Source organism: Brachionichthys hirsutus, unplaced genomic scaffold, assembly GCF_040956055.1.
Source record: "Brachionichthys hirsutus isolate HB-005 unplaced genomic scaffold, CSIRO-AGI_Bhir_v1 contig_1447, whole genome shotgun sequence".
NCBI lineage: Eukaryota > Metazoa > Chordata > Actinopteri > Lophiiformes > Brachionichthyidae > Brachionichthys > Brachionichthys hirsutus.
The window spans coordinates 11,735-24,118 of NW_027180711.1; the positions used below are offsets into that span (position 1 = coordinate 11,735).

The 12,384-nt window shown below is 42.9% G+C and overlaps 2 protein-coding genes and 1 non-coding gene across 3 annotated transcripts; 1 reads left to right on the plus strand and 2 right to left on the minus strand.

Annotated features, from left to right (window-relative positions):
• LOC137916511 (ninjurin-1-like) lies at positions 1–5,593 on the plus strand. The gene is made up of 3 exons (XM_068759503.1): positions 1–92; positions 3,765–4,002; positions 4,825–5,593. Exons 1-3 carry the CDS (start codon positions 36–38, stop codon positions 4,962–4,964), a joined length of 435 nt encoding a protein of 144 aa, XP_068615604.1. The 5' UTR covers positions 1–35; the 3' UTR covers positions 4,965–5,593.
• Positions 5,594–6,115: 522 nt separating this feature from the next.
• Positions 6,116–6,243, minus strand: LOC137916515 (U6atac minor spliceosomal RNA). The gene has a single exon (XR_011106507.1). It is a non-coding gene; the product is annotated as a U6atac minor spliceosomal RNA (small nuclear RNA).
• A 534-nt stretch (positions 6,244–6,777) lies between these two features.
• Positions 6,778–9,516, minus strand: LOC137916512 (caspase recruitment domain-containing protein 19-like). The gene is made up of 5 exons (XM_068759504.1): positions 9,319–9,516; positions 8,670–8,826; positions 8,465–8,527; positions 8,193–8,258; positions 6,778–7,660 (listed from the first exon to the last, which is right to left on the minus strand). Exons 1-5 carry the CDS (start codon positions 9,514–9,516, stop codon positions 7,545–7,547), a joined length of 600 nt encoding a protein of 199 aa, XP_068615605.1. The 3' UTR covers positions 6,778–7,544.
• Positions 9,517–12,384: the final 2,868 nt, after the last annotated feature.

Consider the following 12,384-nt stretch of genomic DNA (forward strand, 5'->3'; position numbering starts at 1 on the left):
CGACCCACTCTGGACACAGCGCGCTTATTAACGACATGGCATCGGAAAACTTGGAAATGAACGGTGATGCCGACCGAAACGGCGACGCGGAGGTATGTACAGTACGCAAAGGCGGCACCGGATCCCGGTACAGGGCAGCGCCGGATCCCGGTACAGGGCAGCGCCGGGTCCCGGTACAGGGCAGCGCCGGGTCCCGGTACAGGGCAGCGCCGGGTCCCGGTACAGGGCAGCGCCGGATCCCGGTACAGGGCAGCGCCGGGTCCCGGTACAGGGCAGCGCCGGATCCCGGTACAGGGCAGCGCCGGATCCCGGTACAGGGCAGCGCCGGGTCCCGGTACAGGGCAGCGCCGGATCCCGGTACAGGGCAGCGCCGGATCCCGGTACAGGGCAGCGCCGGATCCCGGTACAGGGCAGCGCCGGATCCCGGTACAGGGCAGCGCTGGGTCCCGGTACAGGGCAGCGCCGGATCCCGGTACAGGGCAGCGCCGGATCCCGGTACAGGGCAGTCCAGTCACCTCAGGCTCAGTCGTGGTTAAATCCTCTCAGACGCGTTCATGATGTTCTGGTTCCGGCTGGATCCAGAACGCTTTTGATGGCTGTCGGGTACAGTCCTGTCTCTCTCCTCACCCTGTCAGACATCCCGTCGTGTCTGATCAAACGTCCGATGAGTTGATGTGGTCGATAACAGGAATCTGCATCATGATCTGGTGTTCAATTTTGATATTAAATAGTCATTAGTCTGATTGTAGCAGCTTTGATGCGTTTAAATGAACGAGCAGATAGTTTTCTATTCACACCCTGAATGTGGGACTAATTACCGAACCCAACATAGACTGAAATGTTGCTGCTTCCTAATGTTCTTATACTAAAACAACAACAACAACGTCCGTAGAGTAACATTACTCTCGAGCTAATGGTAACCTTTTTAAATACCATTTTAGTTTCGTTCTGATGTAAAGCCAGCACTGGGTTCGAGACATTTTGCCTTTACCAGACCTGCAAATAGCTTTTATTATCATCGGTATTCCGTTAATATTTTCACAAAAACTGAACCCACAACAGTTTTTCCTTTTGTATAATGTGGCTAGAAGCCGTGGTGTGTTTGAGTTAATTTACTATCTTATCAAAGGTACATTGTGCAGGCTGAGAGACCGTGACCCAAATCAGCCTCAGAATTTGGCCGAATGGTCAACCGTGCCCATCGCATTGTGGTCACAATGAAGAATGATCATTCTGACTTAATCAACCCGAAATTCAACATTACATTTTTGTATTGCATCAGATCCGGACCTGGTATTTTAAGCAGCTGGCGATGACCTCAGTGTGTAATGAAACAAGGAACATTTATGTTGAACATGTTATGACTCCCCTTCAATGGGAAGTCATAACATTTCATTGTGAATTACCCATCTGATAACTTCTGTAAAACAGGAAAAAAACGTTTTAAAAATGTTGCTGGAGTTCTCAGAAATGTGGTCATATAGTTTATTCATACTCCTGGTGGCCTGCTCGTTATCTCAACTGATAAACCGTACACATTATGTATTAGTCGACCTGCTCACGCTCCCACCAGAGATTTCTATTGGTCATGAAGGAAATAGGGGAAGCGCCCACTGAAAAAAGGATCCAAGTTGAATTTCAGTGTCAAACACAAGAGTCAGCATAGAAGCATCTGATAGTGTTTGTTTCAAACTCATTCTTTGGGTTCACCTTCATTAAATGAGGCCTGTTGAAAATAACGAGGCGGGTCTTTTGTTTTAGGGACTTATCAAAGTCTCTGCTTTCATCACCTTAGTCTCAACAAAATACATATATTTGTAAAATTTTCATTTGTCTGTAATTTTAATCTCTCAGAAGATGAGTGATATCTGAAGATTGATGCATATCAATCAATGAGATGAGTAAGGATGAGTAATGCATGTGTCATCAAGTGAACAGCAGTAACGTCATCACAAATTCGGTAGTCTTCCTGAACAAGCAATGTGTGGCCCACAGGAATAAAACGTGTGCTTATTCTGTGGGGTGATTAAAACCGAACATTGAAAGCATTCTAGACATCCGTGCTGTTGCGTCTTTTCTGCACACACACGGTGCAGAATGGAGTCAGTGTGTCTGGTCAGTATTTTAGGCAGAGGAAACCTTTTTCAGGAAACCAACATGGAAGAAATTTCACAGAAATCACCACTTATGGGAAAATTTGAGGTGATTAAAAAGTTATATAACATATATATGTTCGAAAACCGATTTGTTTGAAAACCGAAACTATATGTCCCATAAGACATAATGTAAACTAGATGAATCCGTTCCTACGTACCAGATAAATGTCCATTTACATGCCTACAGTTATATTAATATGCAACTACGTGTATCTAAACAACAGATAACTCATAAAAGTGTAAATAGTGCAAAAAGCAAAAGCATAATAAAAGTTCATTTAACACCATTCTGTATCATTTACACACCGGTTTGGCCGCGGTGTCGGGAGGGACAGACGGAAGGTCGTTCAAACTGAACCTACTCGGCTAGACTCCGCCTTCGTCCGGGTTTTTTCGGTTCGCCTCGGCTCCTCTCGTGTGTTTGAATTCCGAAAATCTGTTCGCCTTCCGAGGTGTTTTAGTCTGCATTTTTTTTGTTCGAGATCCGAGGTTCCACCGTAGGAGTGAAAAGGGAGCTGTGGCAGCAGCTCATCTGCTGGTTCATCGCCGGAGCCCCTTTTTCCTCTGAGGCCTGGCAGGCTGATGAGTCAAACTCAGCCTTTGATGTATCCAACCTGGGCTCAAGGCTGCCATTGTTGGACACCCCACCCGGATGGAAACCTGAGCACTGACCGAAAACTCCTGGGCAGAGGAGCAGGGGTCTCAGGAACGACCCCGGTTTTCTGTGGCACAGTTTGTTGTGTGGTTTGAAGATTAACCCTTTACCTTAAGATCATTGAAATCATTCTACATCTAACTTTACATGACACGACGCGTTTCATATGTTTCAGATGTATGTGTAACCAATTCAATAATATCTGTTAGCATGTGCACTTTGTGATCTTTGTCACATGTTCATGAGTATCTTGACTAGTTTGGTGGATATCTGTGTGGGTGGAGGCTACAGAGATCTCTTGTGTTTCAGATCCAGAATCCAGTCAGCCTCTCTTTCACTGGTCATTATGTGCCCCCCCCCCCCCTCCTCCTCCCGACATTTGGACTGAAACCAATTCCGTGACCTTGCTAAGTCCCGGTCTTCCTGTTTTCAGTTTCAGTTCATTGTGGACTTTCACTTCCATGGCAGTAGAAATATTGTGATTGAACAATTCGGGATGTTAAAGACGGTTTAAACTGAAACTGAATCTCATAAGTATCTGTAATTGGAAATGCCTAGTGGGAGATTTTGGAGAAAGAAAGAATTCCCCTCGTCTTGCCACAGCACGCCTTAACAAAAGAAGGCGAAGCGTTCATTTCCTGCCAGCTGCTTACATTTATGTGAGCTCTAACACATTGAATCTAATATATTTAATCAGCACATTTCAGATAAGAAAGCAGGTGTATTCTCAGTGTGCATGCGCAGGAGTGAAAGTGGAAATGATCCAATTGTAGATTTCTAACTCAGTCAACTCTTAAGTTAAGTGAGACCTAACAGATCCATCGTTCGATTGATCGGTGGCCTTGCCCTGCTGTATTGCAGCTGCTGCTATAGAAGCATTATTGAAGGAATAGTGCAGGTAAACCCAACGCAGCTCGCTGTGGCACCCTGCTGATGTCAGTGTTTGTGCTCAGGTCTCACTGCAGGGCCGCTCGGGGAGGCAGGACAGACCTCTGAACATGAACCACTACGCGAATAAGAAGAGCGCCGCAGAGAGCATGCTGGATGTCGCCCTGCTGATGGCAAACGCCTCGCAGCTGAAGGTGGTGCTGGAGCAAGGAACGGCGATCTCCTTCTACGTGCCCCTCGTCACTCTGATTAGCGTCTCCCTCATCCTGCAGATAATGGTGGGAACGCTGCTCATCTTCATAGGTATGTGGGGGGAGTTGGTCTCCTTATTTCTATTTGGCAACCCTCATGAGTGTTTCTCTGAAATTCACTTTCTTCCTCCGCCGCCCGTCTCTGTTCCGACTTAGAAGACGTCACTACTCGACCGTATCAGTGGTGAAGTTTGACCCAAACCACCAAGGCCACACGCAAACAGAAAACGCTGCAACTACTTCCCTATGGCCGACCAGCCTGACATAGTGGTGGTGGATAAACATCAGAAGTAGTAGTGATGTAGCACCGTAGTGATGTAGCACCCCACCCCCCACCCACACACACTGGTTTACAACCACTGTCGCAAATTGACACACATCACTGCTCAAGCTCAAAATCTTTTTCACACGTTTTTTTCGTGCACATACATCTCAGTGCACGTTCCTTCTCATTCTAAATTGTACAGGAGCGGCAGACTGAGCAACCCGCATGGTAGGGACAGTGTCTCTTCCCTCCTGTGTCCTTATCTTGCCCTCGCAGGGAGAACTACTGTGATAGAGAGCTGGCTTTAGAAGCAGCAGGAAGCATCTCTGCCGTCACGGGAGATTTGCCAGTACGAATATGACCCATGAAAACCACGAACTTCCCCTCCGTCTGAGAAACGTTCCCTTCCCATGTAAAGTCCTAACAGAAATAACTACTTATGAATTTGCCTGCGGGCCGTGGCGCCAGAGGTGGTTCATGTTGTTCCACAGTGCTCAGTAGTGATTACTTCACTCCACATCAGGTCAAGGACGTGCGTGTTTCTCTTTAGCTGGGAAAGGATGTTCCTTCTGTTGACAAAGCGGATTCTGTGTTTCCTTTTTCTGACAGTTAAGTGGGACCTGAACGATCAAAGCAAACACTACAAGCTGAATATCATGGAGAACATCAGCACGGCCTTCGTCTTCATCATAGTCGTGGTCAATGTCTTCATCACGGCCTTTGGCGTCCAGCGGCCCAACTCAAACTAATGACGATGACTCGCCACGCCTGCTGATCTACAGACGGGATATTTATTCATTTGACATAAATAAATGACATGGAGTTGCATCTTTTATAATTCAGCAAGGGCTTGTCACCTGAGAATGAGCTGGCATTCGTACACGTGTGTGTGTGTGTGTGTGTGTGTGTGTCAGAGGGTTCGTCTGAACATGGCGACGGACGGATAAACGCATGGTCCATCTTTATTTTGTTCAGCGGTTGCCTTTTAAATAAGCGCTCAGGTTACTGATGAAGTTTAATTTGTTGACCAGAACTCTTGCATGCCATGCATTTGTAATCCATCTTGGCTGATTGGGCCCTGATGGAAAAACAAATACTTTTATACAGCTTTTACGTTGAGGAATATTTTCTGTTTACAGTCATAAACATTAACGGGGTCATGAAGTGGACTTTACATGCTTTTTATTTTTTTTTAAAGTGCGATGCACAATCTATTTTGTAATGTTTAAACTGGTGCATATCAATGTCCACACGTGTGGTGGATTGAACTATATCAATCATGTAGTTAATCTTCAGCTTCTTTTTAAACTCCATTCACTTTTTAAAAGGACCAAAGTTTTCATACAATTCTGGGATTACACACTGTGACTACTATTTTAAACAAAATGTATAAATAAAACTACTGATGTGGTACAATGTGTTTATTGTCATGTTCTCAGTATGGATACAAAGATAAAAGTCCCTTCTCAGCATAAGGTATTTTTATACGATAATAGTACACAGAATATGAGTACACAATAATTGATCAACTTCAGAAAGTTAATCACAATTTGTTGTAGAATTAAATGATAAAACATTTTACCAAGTCTTTCAAGATGCATACATGTGTATATAAATGTGTAGTTTAACTAGACAAGCATCACAAGAGGATATAAAATATATAGCTTTGTGATTTTTATACATTTAAAGGTACTTTTTCCTCAAACTTTCACAAGCTTTGCGTGAGTCGTTTGACCAAGCTGCATTTTCCAGGCCAAGGAGGACAGAAACTCATCCTGCCCAACCCAAAGAGGAAGCGTCCTGGCACGCTGCGCTTCCGGTCTATGACTCGTTAGGGCGGACCACGTGGTACGAGGCCCGTCGCTCTGACGCGGGGCACGATGAGGAAATACATGTTCGCCAAAAAACTTGGTTAGAGATGCCACGAAGTAGGTGGCAGTGCCTTAACCATTTGTGTGTTGAAGACCACTGGGGTCTCTTCCATCCTTGTCAAGGGGAGTGCTAACCTTCTCTCCTTTCATACAACACGACCAAAGCACTGTGAACCGACCGGATAAATAACCAGCGCGACGCGGGGGTGGTTTCAGTCCTGGTGCGGGCTTCTGGTTGAATAACATAATTATTAAACTTTTGAGGACTTCGTTTAAGGGAGACGTTTAGCATAACACTATTATTTTTCATGCATACATGAAAACGTTCGATATTTCTGAGTTTTAATCTTACCCATAGTGCACTGCGCGGGTAGCGCGGTCCCTCATTGGTGGAAGCAATCATGTGATTGCTACACTACATGAAATCGGCAATTTTATTATTAACCGGATAATGCGACTCGATATTTATGACCTAACACACAACGCATGTGTATTTATTGCCCAAATATGAGCTGCAGTATTTTGAGATGTTTTTATGACGCCAGTACAAACCACAGAACGCTTGGTTGTTTCCTTTTGTTTACCTGAAGAGGGCGCTCCTACTACTTAAAGCTTTTTTTGTCACTGGTTTTGTTTTAGATGGCATGAATGTGTATTGTTCTATTTTTATTAACAGAAGTGGCAATGAATGGATACTTATTTATTAGGCATACAAATGTATATGACATAATACACTGCAAACAAATACATGAGGTCCTGCCTAAAAATAAAAGGTTGAAAACAGTATGCGGGGTGAACTACTCAAGATGCTCTGCCACAGGTGCGTTTCACTGAAGAGAGACAGTTGAAGTTATTTGATTCGTCCTTGTTGATTACAATTTAACTGAGAAAATGCTCAGTTTTCAAAATAAAAAATAAAAAACATCACAAAATGTTTTCAATCCTCAAAATATAACAAGGAACATCTCCACTTTTTAATAAATATGTTGTTTGAAACAAAAGGCAACAGAAAAACTAAATCCTATACTCACCTTATTCCTGGCATGGGATAATACAATTCAGGCATTGCTTTGTGCATTTAAATTTGATTAATTGTATAGTTATAGTATTTATTTATAAATGAAATGAAAGTTAATGTGAAAATGTAGGCTGATCATTGTTTAAAAGCCATCTCTTGGTGGTTTACCTCCGCTCACAATTTCCCTCAGTGTTTTAACTGGGTTCAATAAGGTGCTCATCATCACTTAAGTGTATTGCATCCCCTTTAAAAAAAAAGGCAAAATAAAATTTAAGGAAATAAGGGCAAAGTATCAGACATACTAGCTCTTTCATTTTGGATTCTGAGGAAAATGTTATATACATACAATTTGTACAAATTAGTAATCAAATATTCTAATGTTGTGCTGTGCTGAAAAGTAGCATTGATGCTAACAGTACTGTTGACATGCTTGGTGTGAGTCACCCCTTATTGAGGAGACTTTCGTCCGTGTACCGGATGAGGAGCTCCTGAGCTTTTCTTTTCAAACCCAGGGCAGCCATTCCGAGGGCACGGCTTCCACCCGTCAGTTTATTCTCTGAAGAACAAAGACCCTTTCTTAGTGATATCAATTCAAAATAATTAAATAAAACTATCGTTCTAAATCACGCAAAGGCCAAACAGACGGCATATGATGACCTGTATGCCAGGTTAGATAGTAAAGAGGGAGTAAAGAGAGAGACAGAGATGAATAGAGACGGCAGAATTATTATTTTTAAAAATTCATGAAGGAGGAAAATGAAACAAAGGAATGGAGGAGAAGTGTGCTGGTGCCCATTTTCAAGAAGAAGGGAGGCATACAGAAGGGTGGAAACTGTAGGGGGATAAAGCTAATGAGTCACAGAATGAAGTTACAGGAAAAGGTAGTTGAGGCTAGCCTAAGGCCAGAAGTCAGTATTTGTGAGCAGCAGTATGGCTTTATGCTGAGGAAGCTTACCACAGATGCAATGTTTGCATTGAGGCTGGCGATGGAGAGAGGGAGGAACTCTCTCTCTCTCTCTTTGTGTATATATACATTAGTTAGTGAATATTTAAATAGGTAACCTTAACAGAAACAAAGAGCTACAAACCGCTGTAGTAATAGATTAGAGCCATCCCCACTGCGATGCTGAAGCAGCCCAGAAAGAAGAGTGGCCCTGCAGGCAGCAAAACATCATCTATTAGCTGAGCTCGTCTGCGCTAAATAATAACGACATAAGTTTATCCGAGAGGAAATGTCAGCTGCCTTCCTCTTTACATATTTAGTCTTTACTATTATATCATACTGTTATTGGTTACTTTGTGATTTTGCTGCCTTGACATTTGATACACAGACATGCACGTTTTCAAAGTAGCATCTTACCTTTGTCATTCATAACATATTTCTGATGGTAGAGATGTCGGTATTTGAGTGGATCTATGTTGTCTGGAAACAGAACATACATACTGTATTTTATTATGTGGAAAAAGCATATACAGGAATATCATTTCATCTTTTCTATCCAAACAACGCAGAATATTGGAACGAGATCGCACGTGGTACAAAGAAGCAGTGTTGGGGAACTAACCTCTGAGGCGGAGCCGTGTGGGCAAACTGTAGTATACCTCTTCTACGTGCAGGTGGAGAGCTCTGTAAAACTCCCTGCACGCTTCCTCTCCTTCCCCCTGCAGGTGCACCAAGAGCTCACCGACCCGAACGCTGGTAGGCACATCCAGATTTCGGAACTGGAGAAGAGCAACATTTATTCTTTAGCAGGGACCTTGTCATATTATCAACATAATTTCTTTTAAACAGTTTCATATCAACAGTATCCTTTCGGAACTGGAAGATTCACGGAGCACCTTCCGAATGGTTGTAAAGATAATATTACAAGGAGTGATTAAACAACTAAAATTTCTCAAGTATTGTATATGTATATAAGTATTGCATTCTGTATACAACACATTTTAAATAAATGCTTTTAGGGTATTTGTTCTTTTCTCAAGAATTTTAATTAGTCAAATTCATGTGGGTAAAGGCCACGCCTTTTACTCTACTACTTGTACCTCACAGCAATATATTGTGTGTGTTTTTTTTAATCAGAATTTATAATATATATATAAAATATATAATTTGAATAGTGGATTCTTTCACAAGGATAAGTTATGCGTGATGCTGCAATCAGAACTCTATGACGCCCATTCTATTCCACCATGCAACCCAGACGGTGACGTTACTTTAGTGGCCTCCGCGTCCGAGAGGATCTGCGGGTAGATCCTGTTGAGCTGCAGGATCACTTTGTCCAGCAGCTCGGTGTCCAGCCTCGGGTCCGCTCCGAGGAAGCCGCTGTCCTCCCGGAGGTGATCGTGGAAGCTGTCTGTGCGTTTGAACAGAAAGAAGATCACTTTGTATATCAACGGGAGTCTTGCGCGCATTCCTGATTTAGTTGAGCTTTTTTTTAATTTTATTTTGTATTTGTATTTCCATGCAGGCCCGGACCGAGTGGAGATCTGACATTCTGTCCGATCTTCTGCGCCGTTTGTTTATGTTTGGTGTGTTGAGAAACTTTTCAGAAGCTAAACATGGAGCTGAGGCGTTTCCCTGTCGCTACGAACTCGAGATAAACCTCCAGATAGTTCGCATTAGTGAAATAATGTTCCTTATCCGGACCTGTTGGGAATACTTCTAAAGGGAAAGCTCACTTTATTGAACAACTAGCGTTATTTGTAGTGAAAGTCACCAACCTCCCATTGTGGAGTCGCCTATCTGTCCTTTGTGTCGACACGCCCCCTGACGTCAGTACGTCGGCAGGAAGGGACTTACGTCGCGTAGCATTATTATGGGATGTCTAAGGCAAAGACATGCATTTTTCGAATTACCGAGTCTTTGGAATCAAGTTTTAAAGATATTAAATTGACTTTATCTTTAATACAATTCGTCTTTTGTAACTAGAAGTACATTCTAACTAAATTTGGTGTCATAGACTAATTGCATAAATTTAAATTTTTAGGACTGAAAAATGGGTGAATGTCTTCAAACATAACCCTTAAGATTAAACAGTAATGATGAATGTGAATGATATTTATAACTTAATCTTAATCATTTATATTCTTTATAATATAGTCATGCATCTATTAAGTATAGCTGATGAATGATCCACATTTTGTGACTGCAAATATACTCTATAGCCCTCTGGAGACAGGTCCCATCGTTCTTCCCAACAGAGATGCAGTATAGTTTGAGTCAGTTTTTTTAAACTTCAAATATATCTTTAATTCCTGGACGACTCCTGAATGAATACACAACTCACGCTTAATGTGGCACGACAGTTAACTTGAGTTTTATTGAAAACAAGCCAGTATTGTGAAAGTTAAACTTCCTCCCACCGCAGCAACTGTCAGTCATGACATTTGCTCAAAACGTCTTTATGAAGCAGATAACATCCTGCAGTCCGAACAGTGTCAAATAAATACCATTATAGCTATAGCACAATATATATAAACAAATAGGACCAAATATGTCAGCAACATGTTAACTATTTCCAGGTGGCATCAACAGTTGTTTCGTCATGTTTGCTAATTGCACTTATAAAGAAAACACAAAGTGACGAGGCGAAACGTTCGAGGACAATGGGCTTTAAAACATTCACAAAAAGAAACAATTCAATTTCAAACACACTGAAAATGCTGAATACTATTAACATCTGACGCAACAGAGATCTTTAAATAAGCCTCGCGTCCATCTGTAACAGCTCTATCATGTCAAAACAGGAGTTGAACTAAATCTAGTGAAGACCCTGAATTTAATCCGTATTTTTGTTGAGAATTTCATTGTGAGAAAAGAAACGTAAACAGAAGAGAGGATCAAAACACTTGATCACAAAGACAGCTTGTTTTGGGGATGTCAGAAAGGCACCTTTAAATGAGAAGCGTGGAGTGTGTGGACTGGTGGTCGGAGAGGTGCCGGTTTGCCTCCCGAGCGTTGCCGAGGTTCCCTTGAGCACGGCGCCGAACCCCAGAAGTTGCTCCCTGGGTGCTACTTGCTTGCCCTCCCACTCGACCATCCATTAAATTCATTCATTCATCTCGTGACCGCTTTTCCGCTCTGCCTATGCCAGCTTGCTATGGGCAGGGGCGGGGCGCACCCCGGATGAGTCGCCAGCGCATCGCGGGGTCGCACGGAGAGAGACAACCGTTCACAATGGACAATTTGGGGTAGACGATTCACTTAAATTGCATTTCTGGAGGTGGGAGGAACCCGGAGAAAACATACAAAGTCCACACAGACAGGATTTGAACCCGGTACCTCGTTGCTGTGCGGCCACAGCGCTAACCACTCCGCCACATCCATTAAATTGTGTGTGTAAACGTTGTATGCTTCTTATCCTGCTGGATTTTTAGCCAGTTGAAAGTTCTGGTTTTGTGTAAGTTACACACAATCTGATCTTTATGCTATTAAATAAAGAGATAAAACATTTGGATTCAAGTTGTGAAGAGTCAGAAACATGCACATCCAGTAAAAACACGGTATAAAACTTTAAATTAGTACGATTCTAGACAAAAAAAAGAATAAGTTAAGTACACAAATTGTTCAGCTAGGCCGATAAGAGATGAGTATTGAGCAAGCAGCAAGACACTCGTGCCCGATTTTCCTCTGGTTCAGTAAAAGTGGAGCAGTGTGTGTGTGTCTGTGTGTGCGTGTGCGTGTGCGCGTGCACGGGCATCCGGTACCAGTCCTTGTTCAACAGAACGTTTGGCACTCTGAAACAAGTCTCTTGGCACATGAAGTTTGATATGTTGCGTTAGTGATTACAATATTCGGATGATCGGAGAGTGAAGGAACCAGGAGAACTGGGAACGCCACAGGCGCTCTGACGGACCGCTTTAATTGGCACGATATAGATTCACTGCAAAATAGAAAACAGAAGGAAATCTCGTGAAATGAAATGTCAGTTTCCACTTTATTAGTGCTACGGAGGGAAGCTGGCTGATGAAAGCTGCTTCAATGAAGCCAGACACTAGAGCCAGACACGGAGCAGCAAGCCGAGGACTTCCTGCAGTAAAGTTCGTTCACTTTCAGTTCAGAGATAAATGAATCACTAATTCTGCAGCCTCACTCTTAAATATAAGGAATTCATGAATGCTAATATGTCCCATGCGGTGTCAGATGTAGTGTTAGTGCATGCAAAGCTTCAAAGAGAGGCAAATCTCGTGGAAGTTCAGCTGAAGACGTTTTAAAAGCCCTGCAGAAGAAAACAAGGCCAGTGCTGACGGGTTGTGGGTTAACGTAAATCGCTACAGCGC

Excerpts from the sequence above, each read along its gene's own strand:
- LOC137916511 (XM_068759503.1), top strand. The coding sequence starts at position 36 with ATGGCATCGGAAAACTTGGAAATGAACGGTGATGCCGACCGAAACGGC. Across the intron at positions 93-3,764 it reads ACCGAAACGGCGACGCGGAG|GTCTCACTGCAGGGCCGCTC; the intron begins GTATGTACAGTA and ends GTTTGTGCTCAG. Across the intron at positions 4,003-4,824 it reads AACGCTGCTCATCTTCATAG|TTAAGTGGGACCTGAACGAT; the intron begins GTATGTGGGGGG and ends TTTTTCTGACAG.
- LOC137916512 (XM_068759504.1), bottom strand. The coding sequence starts at position 9,516 with ATGCGCGCAAGACTCCCGTTGATATACAAAGTGATCTTCTTTCTGTTC. Across the intron at positions 8,827-9,318 it reads CGGACGCGGAGGCCACTAAA|TTCCGAAATCTGGATGTGCC; the intron begins GTAACGTCACCG and ends GCTCTTCTCCAG. Across the intron at positions 8,259-8,464 it reads ATATGTTATGAATGACAAAG|GGCCACTCTTCTTTCTGGGC; the intron begins GTAAGATGCTAC and ends TGCTGCCTGCAG.